Source organism: Pseudoliparis swirei, chromosome 6, assembly GCF_029220125.1.
Source record: "Pseudoliparis swirei isolate HS2019 ecotype Mariana Trench chromosome 6, NWPU_hadal_v1, whole genome shotgun sequence".
NCBI lineage: Eukaryota > Metazoa > Chordata > Actinopteri > Perciformes > Liparidae > Pseudoliparis > Pseudoliparis swirei.
In genome coordinates, this window is record NC_079393.1 from 29,023,272 (window position 1) to 29,044,173 (window position 20,902).

Here is a 20,902-nt window from a genome sequence, read left to right on the forward strand (position 1 = left end):
ATTCACTGCTGTGACTTTTACAAGTGAGGATGACGAACCTCAGACCTCACAGCTTCATCAAAGCCAGATGGAGGACGACAAAGAGGCGGAGCCTCCAGCCAGCAGCTCAGCTACACCGATACAAACAGAAACTGATGGAGAGGACTGTGGGGGACCAGGACCAGACAGGAACCTAAATCCACATCGTCATTCACATCCACATGCTGACGATGAAGAGGCTTCAGACTCTTCTGAGACTGAAGCCAGTTGTGGTGAGTGGCAAGAAGCTTTGTCAGATTCTGGACCTGAAAGTGTAGATGGGGACAATGTCTGGAAGGAGCCCAGGGCCCCTGAGTCTGCTGCACATGCCCCGAAATATAAGGAAGCTCTTGTAAGTCATGTGGGATGTAACACTGGCAACAAATCCAATGAGTCGCTATCAAAAGTGCTCATGAGAAAGAAACCACACAGTTGTGATTTGTGTGGGAAAAGATTTACATGTCGGGGATATCTGAAGATACACATGAGAGTCCACACAGGAGAGAAACCATTCAGTTGTGACGAGTGTGGGAAAAGATTTACAGAACAGGGAAATCTGAAGACACACATGAGAGTCCACACAGGAGAGAAACCATTCAGTTGTGACGAGTGTGGGAAAAGATTTACAGTACAAGGAATTCTGAAGACACACATGAGAGTCCACACAGGAGAGAAACCATTCAGTTGTAAAGATTTACAGAAGAAGACACACATGAGAGTCCACACAGGAGAGAAACCATTCAGTTGTGACGAGTGTGGGAAAAGATTTACAGTACAAGGAATTCTGAAGACACACATGAGAGTCCACACAGGAGATAAACCATTCAGTTGTGACGAGTGTGGGAAAAGATTTACAGAACAGGGAAATCTGAAGACACACATGAGAGTCCACACAGGAGAGAAACCATTCAGTTGTGACGAGTGTGGGAAAAGATTTACAGTACAAGGAAGTCTGAAGACACACATGAGAGTTCACACAGGAGAGAAACCATTCAGTTGTGATGACACAGGAGAGAAACCATTCAGTTGTGATGAGTGTGGGAAAATATTTACAGCACAGGGAGGTCTGAAGTCACACATGAGAGTCCACACAGGAGAGAAACCATTCAGTTGTGACGAGTGTGGGAAAAGATTTACTCAACAGGGAGAGCTGAAGAGACACATGAGAGTCCACACAGGATAGAATGTGTTTCCTCTAGTAGTGACAAATTCAATATGTAAGTTGTTCTCTTTCTAATGTGTTAATTTAAATAAAAGGTAACATGTTTTTAATTGTTTCCCATGTCATTTGTTTGTAAATGAGATGGAAGACAAAGTGTTTTCTAATCATTTGATGAATCTTTATTAAAAACAATGACAACATACTGAGTGTCTTTGATGGAGGAAACAAAAAACAAGCTAAAAACTCTGTACAAATACTTCTGTATTAAAAATGCATTTTCCCTGTAATGTTTTAAAATCTACATAAAGAGACTTTTGCAAGTTCACTTTGTGTTACGGAAACTTTGTTCCACTTTCTCATACAGATCCCATTGTTTTGTATAATTCTCAAGAAATAAGTTTATATGTCACTATAAACTCACAGGAAGATTCTTGTAAACGATTTGAATGATAGTTAGCGGGAAAGTAGAGACACTTTTGAACTGCCTGTACCAATTAGTGTCTTGTGTCACCTAGAAAGCCTTTTATCCGACCGTATATATTTGTATGTATATATATATAGTTATATTACACATGTAATTGCAAACAATTCCGTCAAAATGAAAAAGATACCACTTTAGTTCAACGTTAAAGTTTATTTAAAATATTATGTTCTGAATCTTAACCCTCAGTCGAACTGATTTAACGTTATCTGTGAATAAATAATAAACTCTTTGTGCTCGTTAGTTCCTCCAATATATATATATATATGAGATCAGGCTGCCACACAGCGCGCTGACCGCACGGCGCTGTGGAGCTCACTAAGCAGCAGAACCTCAACCATCGCGACTGATGACGTTTCACGAGTCCACGAGAAGATAAGTACAGAAAAGTACATAAAAACAGAGAAGTACACAAGTACAGATAAGTACACAAGTCTAGATAAGTACACAAGTATAAAAGTAGAGAGAAGAACACAAGTACAAAGAAGTACATAAGTACACAATTACAGAGAAGTACAACAGTACAGAGAAGTACACAAGTACAGAGAAGTACACAAGTACAAAGAAGTACACAAGTCCAGAGAAGTACAGATAAGTACACAAGTGTGCATTTTCTACCTGTGAGGCGAGACTACTGACTACTTGGATCCTGCTAAGTATCTTCTTTAAACTAGTTTTATCTGCAAAAGTTACTGTTGTATTTGTCGTTTAAAGCTGCTAGATTGTTAGTCTGTCCTGTTTTAGGATTTGTTTGGCAGAGAGCTGTGTCCTGTTTCCTGATACTTGACTACTTGGACCCTGCTAAGTATCTTGTTTAAATTAGTTTGATCTGCTAAGTTACTGTTGTACTTGTTGTTTAATGCTGCTAGATTGTTAGTCTGTCCTGTTTTAAGGATTTGTTTTGGTAGAGAGGTGTGTCCTGTGTTCCGACACCTGAATCTTCACTGATTGGACGAGCGCTCATCACCTGGTTTCTATTGAGTGTCATTTGAATACCAAAAGCAAAGGGGCGGTGTCAACGCGGCTTGAGGTAATTGGCACTAACTTGGGCTCATAACCGGATCGGGTCTTTAGCGTCAGCTGTAGCGTCAGCGGACGAAGACTCGGAGGACAAAGATATAGGAGTCTTCCGTTGGAGTGGAGACTCGGAGGACAAAGACATAGGAGTCTTCCGTTGGAGTGGAGACTCGGAGGACAAAGACATAGGAGTCTTCCGTTGGAGTGGCGACTCGGAGGACAAAGACATAGGAGTCTTCCCTTGGAGTCAAGACTCGGAGGACAAAGACATAGGAGTCTTCCCTTGGAGTCAAGACTCGGAGGACAAAGACATAGGAGTCTTCCCTTGGAGTCAAGACTCGGAGGACAAAGACATAGGAGTCTTCCGTTGGAGTCAAGACTCGGAGGACAAAGACATAGGAGTCTTCCCTTGGAGTCAAGACTCGGAGGACAAAGACATAGGAGTCTTCCCTTGGAGTCAAGACTCGGAGGACAAAGACATAGGAGTCTTCCCTTGGAGTCGAGACTCGGAGGACAAAGACATAGGAGTCTTCCCTTGGAGTCAAGACTCGGAGGACAAAGACATAGGAGTCTTCCCTTGGAGTCAAGACTCGGAGGACAAAGACATAGGAGTCTTCCGTTGGAGTCGAGACTCGGAGGACAAAGACATAGGAGTCTTCCGTTGGAGTGGAGACTCGGAGGACAAAGACATAGGAGTCTTCCGTTGGAGTCAAGACTCGGAGGACAAAGACATAGGAGTCTTCCGTTGGAGTCAAGACTCGGAGGACAAAGACATAGGAGTCTTCCGTTGGAGTCAAGACTCGGAGGACAAAGACATAGGAGTCTTCCCTTGGAGTCAAGACTCGGAGGACAAAGACATAGGAGTCTTCCGTTGGAGTCGAGACTCGGAGGACAAAGACATAGGAGTCTTCCGTTGGAGTCTTCGTGGGTGGCTGTGTATTCCACCATTTCGTGAATATGTGTGTCTTTTCCATACCTGTGCGTATCTCTACTCGTAGTTCCTATAGGACTCGTTCATTCATGTACCGGAACCCCTCCTCGGTTCTCCTTCCTACCCGTTCTACTCACACCCAGCACCTTGTCACGGGAGGCCTCTGGAACTGTCAGTCAGCCAACCGCAAGGCCGGTTTCATCTCTGGCTTTGCCATGGAGCAGTCGCTTGACTTCCTGTCTCACTGAGACCTGGATCACAGCAGACAACACGTCTACCTGCTCTCTCCTCGGCCTTCTCCTTCAGCCACACCCAGACCCTCTGGTCGGGGTGGAGCTACAGGTTTACTCATCTCACCCACATGGTGTTTCTCTCCCTACTCGCTTCCACTCTTTATCCCACTGACTTTTGAGTTCCATGCTGTGATGGTGACTCATCCGGTTCAACTTCACATTGTTGTTCTCTACCGTCCCCCTGGTTCTTTGGGAGATTTCTTGGAAGAGCTAGACGTCCTCCTGTCTAACTTCTCGGAACACGGCCCCCCGCTCATCCTTCTGGGTGACTTCAACATCCAGACAGAGAAGTCATGTGATCTCTTACTCTTACTGTCTTCCTTTGACCTCTCACTCAGTCCCTCCCCTCCCACTCACAAAGCCGGCAACCGCCTTGACTACATTTTCACTAGAAACTGCTCTACCTCCAACCTCACTGTGACTCCTCTCCATGTCTCTGACCACTTCTTCATCTCTTACTCTCTCTCGCTCTATGGTACTGACAACCCACCCATATCTACAGACTCTGCACCTGTATGGCGCAACATTCGCACCCTCTGTCCCTCCTCCCTGGCCTCCTCTGTCCTCCTCTCTCTCCTCCTCCCTGGCCTCCTCTGTCCTCCTCTCTGTCCCTCCTCCCTGGCCTCCTCTGTCCTATCTGCTCTCCCCTCAACTAGCTCCTTCTCACTCATGCAGCCTAACTCTGCCACAGACACTCTCCTCTCTTCCCTGTCTTCATCTCTTGATTCTCTTTGTCCTTTTAAGACACGACCGGTTCGGAAATCCTCTCCGGCTCCGTGGTTGTCGGACTCGGTGGGCGCCGAGAGAGCCACCCTGCGAGCGACGGAAAGGAAATGGCGCAAATCGAATCAAGCGGAAGACTTGCTCTTCTATCAATCTCTCCTCTCCTCCTTCTCTACCTCTATATCTGCAGCCAAAAGCTCGTTCTACCTGACCAAAATTCAGTCTTCCTTCTCTAACCCCAAAAAACTCTTCTCTATCTTTTCCAACCTCCTTGATCCCCCCTGGCCCCTCCTCCTTCCACCCTTTTGCCGAGCCACTTTGTCGACTACTTTACAAACAAGATAGACGACATCTGCTCCTCCTTTACTCATCCATCTTCTATCACCTCACCAACACTAACTTCTTCATCCCCCTCTCTTTCCTCTTTCACCCCCTTGTCTCCCAATCAAGTTCTTAGCTTGGTGACCTCCGCCCGACCGACCACCTGACTCCTTGACCCCGTCCCGTCTCCCATTCTCCAGGCTATTGCTCCTGACCTTCTGACCTTCCTCACCCATCTTATTAACAGCTCCCTCTCAACTGGCTGTTTCCCTCTGAAGGAGGCGAGAGTCAACCCTCTCCTGAAGAAATGAAGAAACACACGCTTGACCCGTCTGAAGTCAGCAACTACAGACCGGTCTCTCTTCTTCCTTTTCTCTCCAAAACTCTGGAGCGAGCTATCTTGAGCCAAGTGTCCTCCTGTCTCCACAGTAACAGCCTTCTTGACCCTCACCAGTCTGGAGACAAGGCCACTCGACAGAGACTGGCCTCCTGGCTGTCTCTGAGCAGCTTCACACTGCTAGAGCAGCCTCTCTCTCCTCTGTCCTTATCCTTCACTCTGCTAGAGCATCCTCTCTCTCCTCTGTCCTTATCCTTCACACTGCTAGAGCAGCCTCTCTCTCCTCTGTCCTTATCCTTCTAGACCTTTCTGCAGCATTTGATACCGTGAACCACCAGATCCTGATCTCTTCTCTTCAGGACCTGGGATTTCAGGCACTGCACTCGCGCTTTTCTCTTCCTACCTTAACGACCACACTTACCGGGTAACGTGGAGAGGATCTGTGTCTGATCCTTGTCCTCTCACTATGGGGTTCCTCAAGGCTCCGTCCTGGGTCCCCTCCTCTTCCTCTCACTACTGGTGTTCCTCAAGGCTCCGTCCTGGGTCCCCTCCTCTTCCTCTCACTACTGGGGTTCCTCAGGGCTCCGTCCTGGGTCCCCTCCTCTTCTCTCTGTACACAAATTCTCTCGGCTCTGTCATTCGTTCGCGTGGCTTCTCCTGCCATCGCTATGCTGACGACACCCAACTGATCTTCTCGTTTCCACCGTCCGAAACACAGGTGGCGGCGCGAATCTCTGCCTGTCTGACTGACATCTCTCAGTGGATGTCTGCTCACCATCTGAAAATCAACCCTGACAAGACTGAGCTACTATTCCTTCCAGGGAAAGGCTCCCCCACCCATGACCTGACTACCACCTTCAACAGCTCTGTGTTGGCCCCTACCCTGACTGCCAGGAACCTCGGGGTGACACTAGACAGTCAACTCTCCCTGACGGCCGACATCACTGCGACGACGCGTTCCTGTAGGTCCATGCTGCACAACATCAGGAGAATACGTCCTCTTCTTGCTCAGAAGGCGGCACAGGTTCTGGTCCAGGCTCTGGTCCAGGTTCTGGTCCAGGTTCTGGTCCAGGCTCTGATCATTTCACGCCTTGACTACTGCAACTCCCTCCTGGCTGGTCTACCTGCTAAGGCAGACATGGGCAAACTACGGCCCGCGGGCCACATCCGGCCCGTTAGGCTTTTTAATCCGGCCCGCCGAACTTGTCCAAATCGCAACTTTGTTTACTTCCGGTGTGCGTTGGCGCGGAAAGTAGTCGTCACACAAAACCCTTCACCATGATTTGTCAATCAGTTTGTCTGTCAACATTCTTCGAAAAAAACAACCAATGAACACTCAGTAAATCACAAGGGACCCGCCCACCACACAGGTGAGACTCATTTAGAAACAGCCGCAGTGATTTTGGCGAGCAGCGCGGAGCCTGGCGGGGCTGCCGAGCCACGAGGAGGAACACGCAGCCACAAGAGAGCCACTTGGACCGGGTAAGAGTCTTTACTTCACGGTGTCCGTCCCGGTGTCCGTAACTTGTGCGCGGTGCTGACTAGTCTTGTATTTTACAGAGAGGATTCACCAGCGCCTGCAGCTCCACCTGCCCGGCCAGCAGAGAGGACTGGTGACACGATGACATGATGTTATTATAGTGAAGCCATATTGTAAATAGTCTGTCAATAGTTGTGTTCTGTTTTCTATTTCACAACATGTATATAATGTGGATTTTTTTTTTAAATGTACAATACATATTTATATCAACAAAAAAAATGTAATGGTCATTTTTTATTTGCACACACCCCATGAAACTTTATCTGCAATATGAAGTCATTTCTCAGTCCCATCTTTATCATTTTGGTGAATGTGTGACAGACCACATCATTTTTACTCAAAAAACGTTAATACAAAATGTGGTTTTCCTCATTTATTTAATTCAATTCAGTTTATTTGTAATTACAAATTTGTCTCGGAGTGCTTTACAATCTGTACATATAGACATCCCTGACCTTTGACCTCACATCGGAAACAGTTCGTCCACATGAGTAAAGGTGTGTTTTCAGAAGAGATATGAATAATTTTTAAAAAACGAACTTCAATTGTCAGCTTTAGGGTCATATTTTCTCGAGTAAAGCGCTGTCAGTCTGTTTGTGACGGGTTCATACACATGCTGACCAGATGATGCCGCACATCGCCCTCAATTTAAAGACCCCTTTCTAGTTTCTGCTGCAGGCAGGATATTTAATAGTCTATCTCTCAGGACAATCCGTCCATTATTTTGCGGGGTTTAAAACAATTAGAAATTATTGAGCTTGAGTATTTCGTTGGGTAATAATTTGTTTTGAATGTTGAAAGTGATTCCATTGATCTCTTTCCAGTAAATGTTTTTACTTTAACTTTGCACCTTAAATTGAAATGTATAAAAAACAGACGCAATCTCCAGGTTTAATAAATTACATTGCGTGTCCAAATGCTCCTAACCCTAACCCTAGTTTGCCCACCCCTGTGCTAAGGCCATCCGACCTCTGCAGCTCATCCAGAATGCAGCTGCTCGACTGGTCTTCAGTCTCCCGAAATTCACCCACACCACTCCGCTCCTTCGATCTCTTCACTGGTTACCGGTGGAGCAGCATCCGCTTCAAAACACTGGTTCTTGGTACCGTGCTCTAAACGGATCGGGCCCCGTCTACATCCGGGATATGGTCACACCGTACACCCCGGCACGTTCGCTCCGCTCGGCAACAGCCAATCGTCTTGTGCCTCCTGCACCTCGAGCTAATCACTCTACATCCAGACTGTTGCTGTCCTGGCTCCTCAGTGGTGGAACGAGCTCCCCACTGACATCAGGACAGCAGAAAGTCTCTCCATCTTCCGCCTGAGACTGAAAACACACCTTTTCCGACTATATCTGGATTAAAACACAGATTTGCACTTCAGTGGCACTTAAATAGCTCTTACTTATGGTACTTTTGTAGTTCGACTATGTTGAGGAAATGTTACTTCCTGTATTCTTGTTGTTCTTAGTTTGTACTCTAGGTTGAAATGCACTTATTGTAAGTCGCTTTGGATAAAAGCGTCTGCTAAATGACATGTAATGTAATACAGAAAAGTACATAAAAACAGAGAAGTACACAAGTACAGATAAGTACACAAGTCAAGATAAGTACACAAGTATAAAAGTAGAGAGAAGAACACAAGTACATAAGTACACAATTACAGAGAAGTACAACAGTACAGAGAAGTACACAAGTACAGAGAAGTACGCAAGTACAGAGAAGTACACAAGTACAGATAAGTACACATGTACAAAGAAGTACACAAGTCCAGAGAAGTACACAAGTACAGATAAGTACACAAGTACAGAAAAGTACACAAGTACAGATAAGTACACAAGTATAAAAGTACAGAGAAGTACACAAGTACAGAGAAGTACACAGGTCCAGAGAAGTACACAAGTACAAAAGTAAAGAGAAGAACGCAAGTACAGAGAGGTACACAAGTACAGAGAAGTACACAAGTACAGAGAAGTACACAAGTACAGAGAGGTACACAAGTACAGAGAAGTACACAAGTACAGACAAGTACACAAGAACAGACAAGTACACAAGTACAGAGAAGTACACAAGTACAGAGAAGTACGCAAGTACAGAGAAGTACACAAGAACAGAGAAGTACACAAGTACAGACAAGTACAGAAGTACAGAGAAGTACACAAGTACAGAGAAGTACACAAGTACAGACAAGTACAGAAGTACAGAGAAGTACACAAGTACAGAGAAGTACGCAAGTACAGAGAAGTACACAAGTACAGACAAGTACACAAGTACAGACACGTACACAAGTACAAAGAAGTACGCAAGTACACACGTACAGAGAAGTACACAAGTACAGACAAGTACACAAGAACAGACAAGTACACAAGTACAGAGAAGTACACAAGTACAGAGAAGTACACAAGTACACACGTACAGAGAAGTACACAAGTACAGACAAGTACACAAGAACAGACAAGTACACAAGTACAGAAGTACAGAGAAGTACACAAGTACAGAGAAGTACACAAGTACAGACAAGTACACAAGTACAGAGAAGTACACAAGTACAGACAAGTACAGAAGTACAGAGAAGTACACAAGTACAGAGAAGTACGCAAGTACAGAGAAGTACACAAGTACAGACAAGTACACAAGTACAGAGAAGTACGCAAGTACAGAGAAGTACGCAAGTACAGAGAAGTACACAAGTACAGAGAAGTACACAAGTACAGAGAAGTACACAAGAACAGAGAAGTACAGAGAAGTACGCAAGTACAGAGAAGTACACAAGTACAGAGAAGTACACAAGTACAGAGAAGTACGCAAGTACAGAGAAGTACACAAGTATAGAGAAGTACACAAGTACAGAGAAGTACACAAGTACAGAGAAGTACACAAGTACAGAGAAGTACACAAGTACAGAGAAGTACGCAAGTACAGAGAAGTACACAAGTATAGAGAAGTACACAAGAACAGAGAAGTATGCACGTTTACAAGTACAAAGAAGTACACAAGTACACAAGTACAAAGAAGTACACAAGTACAGAGAAGTACGCAAGTACACAAGTACAGAGAAGTACACAAGTACAGAGAAGTACGCAAGTACACAAGTACAGACAAGTACACAAGTACAGAGACGTACGGACAAGAACGCACATGGAGAGGCTACAGAGAGATGGCGGCGAGGACGTGTCGGGTGACGCGGCTGAAAGAACTCGTCACACCAAACCCTTCACCGTGATTTGTCAATCCGTTTGTCTGTCAACATTTAGAGAAAACAACAACCAATGAACACTCAGTAAATCACAAGGACCTCCCACCTCACAGCTGAGGCTCATTAGCAGCCTGTCAGTCAGAGAGCAGAGAACACGGCGAGGACTGACGTCACAACCAGGAAGCAGCTGCAGGGATTTAGGCGAGCAGCGCGGAGGAAGAGGAGCTCCAGAGCCACGAGGAGGAACACGCAGCCGGAAGAGGTCCACTTGGACCCGGGAAGTGACTTCACGACACGCTGCGTGTCCGTCACGGTGTCCTCGACATGCTCGCGCTGCTGACTAGGAATGTGTTCTCCAGAGAGGATTGACCAGCGCCTGCAGCTCCGCCTCCAGCCCCGCCTCCAGCCCCGCCTGCAGCTCCACCTGCCCGGCCGGTAAAGAGGGCTCGTGCCCCGGAGGACCACCAGCATGACACGATGACATGATGTCGTTATCGTGAAGCCATATTGGAAATAGTTGTTTTCTGTTTTCTATTTCTCAACATGAATATTATGTAGAAACTTGTAAATTGTTTTATGTATAATACATATTTAGAAAAATAAATAAAATGTAATGGTCATTTTTTATTTGCACACACCCCATGAAGCTTCATCTTCAGTGTGAAGTCCTTTCTCAGTCCCATGTTCATCATTGTGGTGAATGGTGTGACAGAACACATCATTTCTACTCAAAAAACGAGAATACTAAATTTGGTTTAAGACATTTATTTACATGTAGCTACTATTGTATTCAGATATTTCACTGCTTTTGTGAACAGTTTGTCCACATGACGAACATATAATAATATATAAAAATGTGTGTATATATATATACATACATATATATATTTATTAGGGCTGTCAGCGTTAACGCGTTAATCTATGCGATTAATTTGGCCGCGATTAACGCACTAAAATATTTTAACGCAATTAACGCAACTTTGTTTACTTCCGGTGTCGTTGAAGTTTTTGCACTCCTGTGAGTGTCAAGGCAGTCCGCCTCCTTCCTCCCGTCTGCTCCTCCATATTCACAGAGGAGCAGAGGGCGACGTGTCGGTGCCGCGGGGCGGAAGGTAAAGGGGACTCTTTGTTGTTGCTCCGCCCGATGCGCGCGCAGACACGCCGGCATGGAGCTCTGGGCGAGACGGAGAGAGAAGAGTGAACGACACCTCGAGACAGAATGACATGCTGCTGTAGAGACGACCAACAACAGACGGTTAGTTTAATAAAGAACAAAGACGTCTTGAAGGAAAGAACCGTACATTACTTCTGCTGTAATCTGGCGCTATAGAGAACATTCCAGGGGGGCGGGGCCTCACCCTGATAGAATGGTGGGGGAAACACTGGATGTGTCACATGCAAAAGACTTTAAAGCCCCATTATGTAGTTTTCCCCTTTTAGCGCCCCCTTCAGTTTTTGAGGTATTTAACGTTTACTTCAGTGTCGTAAATACCCAGTTACGATAGACGCAGCCTCGCATACACTTGTATTGAGTTAGGATCATGTGTTGTCCTGTATTATAATTATTATTATTGTTATTATTTGTACGTGTCACGGGTTATAAAAGGTGACGAGGGGGAGGTGACGCGAGTTTTTTTTTTTTGGAGCGCGCTGACAGGCGGCGGACTCAGAACGGCAGCAATCCGGCGACTGTTTCTATTTTGGATTCATACCAACGGGCGGGATCACTAATAGAAGACTGCGCAGGAACACTGAACTGGCCCAGCACCTACCGGACTAGGGTGAAGGAGCGCGGGGATTGAACGCGGCGCCTCGCCATGTTTCCGCCTGGTCGGTCAGCTGTTTGCCGGCTTTTGGCGCGTGCAGTCATTTACTTTTGTTTTGGGGGACTGCAAAGACTTTGGTGACTGTCGGGATCCGGGGATTATACTTCGTTTTGAGTGGGTTTGATTGTTTGTAGTGGATGTGTTCATTTTCCGCATATCGACTGTGTTTTTCTTTTACGACCATTTGAGCAGAGAGTTAACACCAGAATTCGCAGATCCGCCCATTCCCTTTTTTTTTGCGTATTGTACCTTTTCCCCTTGATTGAGTTGCTAAGGGCGAATTGTTACAACATAACCAAAAGAATGACAACATTTAGTTTAGATGAAATACCGATCGCGTTTTCAGCCTATATACGTTGTTTTCTAAATGTTTGAATGTGGAGTACGTGTGATCGAATACAATATTGTTGACAACACCAAAAAGCTACATAAAAAAGCTCCCCTTATACTGTAGCTGCGAGCGTGGAGTGGCACTTTATGACATTGCGTAATCACTGCCAGAAAGCAGGTCGAAGTCCATCCGCCCCGGAGCGGGCGGCTCCAGAATCCTACATAGCGGAGTTATTTCCCCACAGACCCCCGATGGCGGAGCCGCAAATCGCCATATTAAAAGTCATTGTAGCGGCACAATTTTTTTCAAGCTGTTATTTTAAGGTACAATTGTTACATAATGTTACTTTAAGAGGTGAATTTACATTTTTTTGTAAAATCGAGAACATGAGCCCAGCCTCCAGAGGGTTAACGTGACATATTTGTCAGTTTACCAAGGCCACTGGTTCTGCTGCTGTTCAATGTTAAAGATGACAGGACCAATGGGGTCTCTAATACACCTTGTTTACTAATCTGATGTTTCACTGAAGAAACAATTTATCATCCACGATATTAAATACCTCGCTGGCACTTTATAGGTAGGAGCCTCTTTGAAAACACAGCTCTGTGTGAAGTTTGGTCTTTAAAAAGAATACAATAAAACAAGTGTCTAAAATACACGCCGTTTGAAGGGATTACTCGTTAATTCAATAATCGCGATTAATGAATTCCAAAATGTGCGATTAATTAGTTAATTTTTTTTAATCGATTGACAGCCCTAATATTTATATATACAGTAAATATATATTTATATATCCAGTAAATATATATTTATAAATAAATGAATGTATATACAGGACTGTCTCAGAAAATTAGAATATTGTGATGAAGTTCTTGATTTTCTGTAATGCAATTAAAAAAACAAAAATGTCATGCATTCTGGATTCATTACAAATCAACTGAAATATTGCAAGCCTTTTATTCTTTTAATATTGCTGATTATGGCTTACAGCTTAAGAAAACTCAAATATCCTATCTCTAAATATTAGAATATCATGAAAAAGTATACTAGTAGGGTATTAAACAAATCACTTGAATTGTCTAATTAACTCGAAACACCTGCAAGGGTTTTCTGAGCCTTGACAAACACTCAGCTGTTATAAATCTTTTTTTTAACTTGGTCTGAGGAAATATTAAAATTTTATGAGATAGGATTTTAGAGTTTTCTTAAGCTGCAAGCCATAATCAGCAATATTAAAATAATAAAAGGCTTGCAATATTTCAGTTGATTTGTAATGAATCCAGAATGCATGACATTTTTTTTTTAAATTGCATTACAGAAAATAAAGAACTTTATCACAATATTCTAATTTTCTGAGACAGTCCTGTATATATATATATATATACATATTGAGGCGCCACAATCATTTTAAAAAATGATTTAGCGAGGAGGGGCGGGGCCAGAAGAGCGTCCTGGATGCGAACCCGGAGCTCCAGGCCATGCTGGAGATGGCGGGGAAGACTCTCCACAGCCAGGGCCTCAGGGAGCCTCAGGAAGACCAGGACCAGTGAGATGGACCTGGTCCTGCTGGGCGTGGATCACATGTACGCCGGACTTTAAGACGTTCTTCTGTCACGACATGCAGGTTTCTCTTTCCTGGTCTTTTGTGAGCTTCTAGCCACATCTTCTGTTCCTCTGATTACAGAAGCCTTGAGAAGAAGGAAGAGGAACACGTCTGGTGGCCTCAACAGGTTCTACATGAGTTCTGTCTGCACTCGTAGTCTGGCAGGTGGATTGAGTTGCATTACTCCGGTCGGCCACCAGAGGCTGCACCAGGACCCCGAGCTCTAAAGAAAACTACAAGCAGTAGAACAACACTCACTAAAAAGAGCAAAGAAAACAAACTAACAGAAGGTTTCAGGTGAAACATCCAACCTGTAGAAGCTCTGCGTCTATAGTGACGTGGATATTAAAATGAGCCTGAAGGCCTCAGAGGAGGGACGCGTCTCCATGTGCATCCTCTACAGCTCAGTAAGGATGAAGAACTAACGGCAGATTTCAGAGATTATTGGATGCAAACATGCAGCCCATAATAATCACTCTCTTCCATTAGCAGTCGCTAGCAGCGTTAGCTCCTCGCTAAACGTGTGAGGAAGAGGCCACGCAGCACTGACCCATCAGGCCCATCTAACCACTTCATTAATGTATCTAATCACATCATTAATGTATCTAATCACATCATTAATGTATCTAATGACATCATAAATGTAGACCAGATCTCCACTTCACACCTCTCTTCATGACAAACATCCCCGGGGACCAGACAGGCGACTCTGTATTCCGGCCTTCAGCTCGGCTATCATGCAAATCTCTGAGTCGAGTTACACATGCAAACCTCTCCCGGCGGCTCGGTGACTCCATGGAGAATGTTTCTGCTCTGTTTATATTTGTGTATGGAAATGATTTCATCATTTAATTACAGTAAATGTGAATATATTTGGAGCTCGGGATCACCTCATTATTTGCTCCTCGTTGCAGTTATTCGTCCCCTGCTGGATGAAAGGTGTATAACAACATATTATATGGATAACCTCTATCGACTAAAGAACAGTTTTGAGGGAATTTGCATAAATATTTCCACGGCAACTGCATTTCAGAGGGATTCAATAATATACTTACTACTTTTATTGATGTAGTCAATTAATATACTTGCTACTTTTGTTGATTGCACTTATTTAAAATACGTACTACTGATGAAACTACCCAGTAGGTAGAAGCAGAACATTAATCTATTTAATCCTTCAGTCCTAATATTCCAATAAAAGAACGATTGAGCTCAAAATGATCATGCTAAACATAACATGCACTGTGGATGAGACAATGGGCTCAGACGAGGCCGACCAATCAGGAGCAAGACATGCAGACTTGTTTAGACACTTTGTGTCTCTTCGTAGTGGTTTTGTGTCTCTTTGTAGTTTGGATTGTGTCTCTGTGTAGTTGTTTTGAGTCTCTGTGTAGTTGTTTTGAGTCTCTTTGTGGTTGTTTTGTGTCTCTGTGTAGTTGTTTTGAGTCTCTGTGTGGTTGTTTTGTGTCTCTTTGTGGTTGTTTTGTGTCTGTGTAGTTGTTTTGAGTCTCTTTGTGGTTGTTTTGTGTCTCTTTGTGGTTGTTTTGTGTGTCTGTGTAGTTGTTTTGAGTCTCTTTGTGGTTGTTTTGTGTCTCTTTGTAGTTGTTTTGAGTCTCTTTGTGGTTGTTTTGTGTCTCTGTGTAGTTGTTTTGAGTCTCTGTGTGGTTGTTTTGTGTCTCTTTGTGGTTGTTTTGTGTCTCTTTGTGGTTGTTTTGTGTCTCTTTGTAGTTGTTTTGTGTCTCTTTGTAGTTGTTTTGGTCTCTTTCTAGTTGTTTTGTGTCTCTTGTAGTTGTTTTGGTCTCTTTGGTTGTTTTGTGTCTCTTTGTGGTTGTTTTGTGTCTCTTTGTCGTTGTTTTGTGTCTCTTTGTAGTTGTTTTGGTCTCTTTGTAGTTGTTTTGTGTCTTCTTTGTAGTTGTTTTTTGTCTCTTTGTAGTTGTTTTGTGTCTCTTTGTAGTTGTTTTGTGCCTCTTTGTAGTTGTTTTGTGCCTCTTTTAAGTTGTTTTGTGTATTCTTTGTAGTTGTTTTTTGTCTCTTTGTATTTGTTTTGGTCTCTTTTTAGTTGTTTTGGTCTCTTTTTAGTTGTTTTTTGTCTTCTTTGTAGTTGTTTTGTGTCTCTTTGTAGTTGTTTTGGTCTCTTTTTAGTTGTTTTGGTCTCTTTTTAGTTGTTTTTTGTCTTCTTTGTAGTTGTTTTGTGCCTCTTTGTATTTGTTTTGTGTCTTCTTTGTAGTTGTTTTTTGTCTCTTTGTAGTTGTTTTGTGCCTCTTTGTAGTTGTTTACATTACATGTCATTTAGCAGACGCTTTTATCCAAAGCGACTTACAATAAGTGCATTTCAGCCCAGAGTACAAACTAAGAACAACAAGAACACAGGAAGCAACACTTCCTCAACTCAGTCGAACCACAAAAGTACCATAATAAGTGCCATCCCAGTGCCACTGAAGTGCAAATCTGTGTTTTAATCCAGATGTAGTCGGAAAAGATGTGTATTCAGTCTCAGGCAGAAGATGTAGAGACTTTCTGCTGTCCTGATGTCAGTGGGGAGCTGGTTCCACCAATCAGGAGCAGGACAGCAAACAGTCTGGATGTAGAGTGATTAGCTCGAGGTGCAGGAGGCACAAGACGATTGGCTGTTGCCGAGCGGAGCGAACGTGCCGGGGTGTACGGTGTGACCACATCCCGGATGTAGACGGGGCCCGATCCGTTCAGAGCACGGTACCAAGAACCAGTGTTTTGAAGCGGATGCGAGCAGCCACCGGTAACCAGTGGAGAGAGCGGAGGAGCGGAGTGGTGTGGGTGAACTTCGGGAGGCTGAAGACCAGTCGAGCAGCTGCATTCTGGATGAGCTGCAGAGGTTGGATGGCCTTAGCAGGTAGACCAGCCAGGAGGGAGTTGCAGTAGTCAAGGCGTGAAATGATCAGAGCCTGGACCAGAACCTGTGCCGCCTTCTGAGTAAGAAGAGGCCGTGTTCTCCTGATGTTGTGCAGCATGTACCTACAGGAACGCGTCGTCGCAGCGATGTTGGCCGTCAGGTTGACTGTCTAGTGTCACCCCGAGGTTCCTGGCAGTCGGGGGCGGGGCCAACACGGAGCTGTTGAAGGTGGTAGTCAGGTCATGGGTGGGGGAGCCTTTCCCTGGAAGGAATAGTAGCTCGGTCTTGTCAGGGTTGATCTTCAGGTGGTGAGCAGACATCCACTGAGAGATGTCGGTCAGACAGGCAGAGATTCGCGCCGCCACCCGTGTTTCGGCCGGTGGAAACGAGAAGATCAGTTAGGTGTCATCAGCAGAGCCGAGAGAATTTGTGTACAGAGAGAAGAGCAGGGGACCCAGGACGGAGCCTTGAGGAACCCCATAGTGAGAGGAAGAGGAGGGGACCCAGGACGGAGCCTTGAGGGACCCCATAGTCAGAGGAAGAGGAGGGGACCCAGGACGGAGCCTTGAGGGACCCCATAGTGAGAGGAAGAGGAGGGGACCCAGGACGGAGCCCTGAGGAACCCCATAGTGAGAGGAAGAGGAGGGGACCCAGGACGGAGCCTTGAGGGACCCCATAGTGAGAGGAAGAGGAGGGGACCCAGGACGGAGCCTTGAGGGACCCCATAGTGAGAGGAAGAGGAGGGGACCCAGGACGGAGCCCTGAGGAACCCCATAGTGAGAGGAAGAGGAGGGGACCCTTGAGGAACCCCAGTAGTGAGAGGAAGAGGAGGGGACCCAGGACGGAGCCTTGAGGAACCCCAGTAGTGAGAGGAAGAGGAGGGGACCCAGGACGGAGCCTTGAGGAACCCCAGTAGTGAGAGGAAGAGGAGGGACCCAGGACGGAGCCTTGAGGAACCCCAGTAGTGAGAGGAAGAGGAGGGGACCCAGGACGGAGCCTTGAGGAACCCCATAGTGAGAGGAAGAGGAGGGACCCAGGACGGAGCCTTGAGGAACCCCATAGTGAGACGAAGAGGAGAGGACCCAGGACGGAGCCTTGAGGAACCCCATAGTGAGAGGAAGAGGAGGGGACCCAGGACGGAGCCTTGAGGGACCCCATAGTGAGAGGAAGAGGAGGGGACCCAGGACGGAGCCTTGAGGAACCCCATAGTGAGAGGAAGAGGGGACCCAGGACAGAGCCTTGAGGAACCCCAGTAGTGAGAGGAAGAGGAGGGGACCCAGGACGGAGCCTTGAGGAACCCCATAGTGAGAGGAAGAGGAGGGACCCAGGACGGAGCCTTGAGGAACCCCATAGTGAGAGGAAGAGGAGGGACCCAGGACGGAGCCTTGAGGAACCCCATAGTGAGAGGAAGAGGAGGGACCCAGGACGGAGCCTTGAGGAACCCCATAGTGAGAGGAAGAGGAGGGACCCAGGACGGAGCCTTGAGGAACCCCATAGTGAGAGGAAGAGGAGGGACCCAGGACGGAGCCTTGAGGAACCCCATAGTGAGAGGAAGAGGAGGGGATCCAGGACGGAGCCTTGAGGAACCCCAGTAGTGAGAGGAAGAGGAGGGGACCCAGGACGGAGCCTTGAGGAACCCCATAGTGAGAGGCAGAGGAGGGGACCCAGGACGGAGCCTTGAGGAACCCCATAGTGAGAGGAAGAGGAGGGGACCCAGGACGGAGCCTTGAGGAACCCCATAGTGAGAGGAAGAGGAGGGGACCCAGGACGGAGCCTTGAGGAACCCCATAGTGAGAGGAAGAGGAGGGGACCCAGATCCTCTCCACGTTACCTGGTAAGTGTGGTCGTTAAGGTAGGAAGAGAAAAGAGCGAGTGCAGTGCCTGAGATCCCAGTTCCTGAAGAGAAGAGATCAGGATCTGGTGGTTCACGGTGTCAAATGCTGCAGAAAGGTCTAGAAGGATAAGGACAGAGGAGAGAGAGGCTGCTCTAGCAGAGTGAAGGATAAGGACAGAGGAGAGAGAGGATGCTCTAGCAGAGTGAAGGATAAGGACAGAGGAGAGAGGCTGCTCTAGCAGAGTGAAGGATAAGGACAGAGGAGAGAGAGGCTGCTGTAGCAGAGTGAAGGATAAGGACAGAGGAGAGAGAGGATGCTCTAGCAGAGTGAAGGATAAGGACAGAGGAGAGAGGCTGCTCTAGCAGAGTGAAGGATAAGGACAGAGGAGAGAGGATGCTCTAGCAGAGTGAAGGATAAGGACAGAGGAGAGAGAGTGCTCTAGCAGAGTGAAGGATAAGGACAGAGGAGAGAGGCTGCTCTAGCAGAGTGAAGGATAAGGACAGAGGAGAGAGGCTGCTCTAGCAGAGTGAAGGATAAGGACAGAGGAGAGAGGCTGCTCTAGCAGAGTGAAGGATAAGGACAGAGGAGAGAGGCTGCTCTAGCAGAGTGAAGGATAAGGACAGAGGAGAGAGGCTGCTCTAGCAGAGTGAAGGATAAGGACAGAGGAGAGAGGATGCTCTAGCAGAGTGAAGGATAAGGACAGAGGAGAGAGAGGATGCTCTAGCAGAGTGAAGGATAAGGACAGAGGAGAGAGGATGCTCTAGCAGAGTGAAGGATAAGGACAGAGGAGAGAGATGCTCTAGCAGAGTGAAGGATAAGGACAGAGGAGAGAGGATGCTCTAGCAGAGTGAAGGATAAGGACAGAGGAGAGAGGATGCTCTAGCAGAGTGAAGGATAAGGACAGAGGAGAGGATGCTCTAGCAGAGTGAAGGATAAGGACAGAGGAGAGAGGATGCTCTAGCAGAGTGAAGGATAAGGACAGAGGAGAGAGGATGCTCTAGCAGAGTGAAGGATAAGGACAGAGGAGGGAGGATGCTCTAGCAGAGTGAAGGATAAGGACAGAGGAGAGAGGATGCTCTAGCAGAGTGAAGGATAAGGACAGAGGAGAGAAACCTGCAGAGGAGAGGATAAGAGAGGAGAGATAGGATGCTCTAGCAGAGTGAAGGATAAGGACAGAGGAGAGAGGTTGCTCTAGCAGAGTGAAGGATAGGGACAGAGGAGAGGCTGCTCTAGCAGAGTGAAGGATAAGGCCAGAGGAGAGAGGATGCTCTAGCAGAGTGAAGGATAAGGACAGAGGAGAGAGGATGCTCTAGCAGAGTGAAGGATAAGGACAGGAGAGAGAGGATCTCTAGCAGAGGAAGGATAAGGACAGAGGAGAGAGAGAATGCTCTAGCAGAGTGAAGGACAAGGACAGGAGAGAGGGCTCTACTTGGTATGTGAAGGAGGAGTCAATTCAATTCAGAGAGTTTGTTTAGAGTAGTGACAAGTTACATTACAAATTTGTCTCGGCCTCCATCCAGTCTGTACACATAGACATCCTGCCCCAAAACCTCACATCGGACCACAACTCCCAAAAGGACCTTCAGGGGAAAAAAGAAGAGGAGAGGAGGGACAGGAGGAGGGATGATCCATCAGCAATTCAATTCAATTCAGTTTATTTGTATAGCCCAATTTCACAAATTACAAATTTGTCTCGGAGTGCTTTACAATCTGTACACATAGACATCCCTGCCCCAAAACCTCACATCGGACCAGGAAAAACTCCCAAATAACCCTTCAGGGGAAAAAAGGGAAGAAACCTGCAGGAGAGCAACAGAGGAGGATCCCTCTCCAGGATGGACAGATGCAATAGATGTAATGTGAACAGAAGGACAGATTTAGAGTTAAAATACATTCAATGAATATGACAGAGTGTATGAATAGTTCATAGTAGGCATATTCCACGATGGAGACCTCCACGATCCATCAGGCAGATGGCGGTGGGGAGGAGGAGTGGGCGGAGTCTCAACAGTGGGCGGAGTCTCAACAGGACAGTGGCGTAGTCATGAGCAGGAATTCCACGACCCAGACGATCCATCAGGCAGATAGGATCTATGCCGTCTCATAGGGTCCGATGACCCCATGAGACGTGAAGTCAAAAGGACTCCGGAGAGAAAGCAGAGTTAGTAACGTGTGATTGAGAGATGAAAATTCATCCTTAAGGAGAGAAAAAAGAGGAGATAGGTACTCAGTGCATCCTAAAACGTCCCCCGGCAGCTATAAGCCTATAGCAGCATATCAAGGGGCTGGACCAGGGCAAACCTGATTCAGCCCTAACTATAAGCTCTGTCAAAGAGGAAGGTCTTAAGTCTACTCTTAAACGAGGTGACTGTGTCTGCCTCCCGGACTGAAATTGGAAGCTGGTTCCATAAAGAGGAGCT

The 20,902-nt window shown here is 46.1% G+C and overlaps 1 protein-coding gene across 1 annotated transcript in view; it reads left to right on the plus strand.

Annotated features, from left to right (window-relative positions):
- Positions 1–207: 207 nt before the first annotated feature.
- The window catches only part of LOC130194760 (gastrula zinc finger protein XlCGF57.1-like), a 72,469-nt gene continuing 51,774 nt past the window's right edge, over positions 208–20,902 (plus strand). Inside the window, exon 1 of the mRNA XM_056415922.1 lies at positions 208–1,167. Within this exon, the coding sequence (XP_056271897.1) occupies positions 431–1,167 (737 nt within the window). The 5' untranslated portion in view covers positions 208–430. The remainder of the gene's footprint in view (positions 1,168–20,902) is intronic.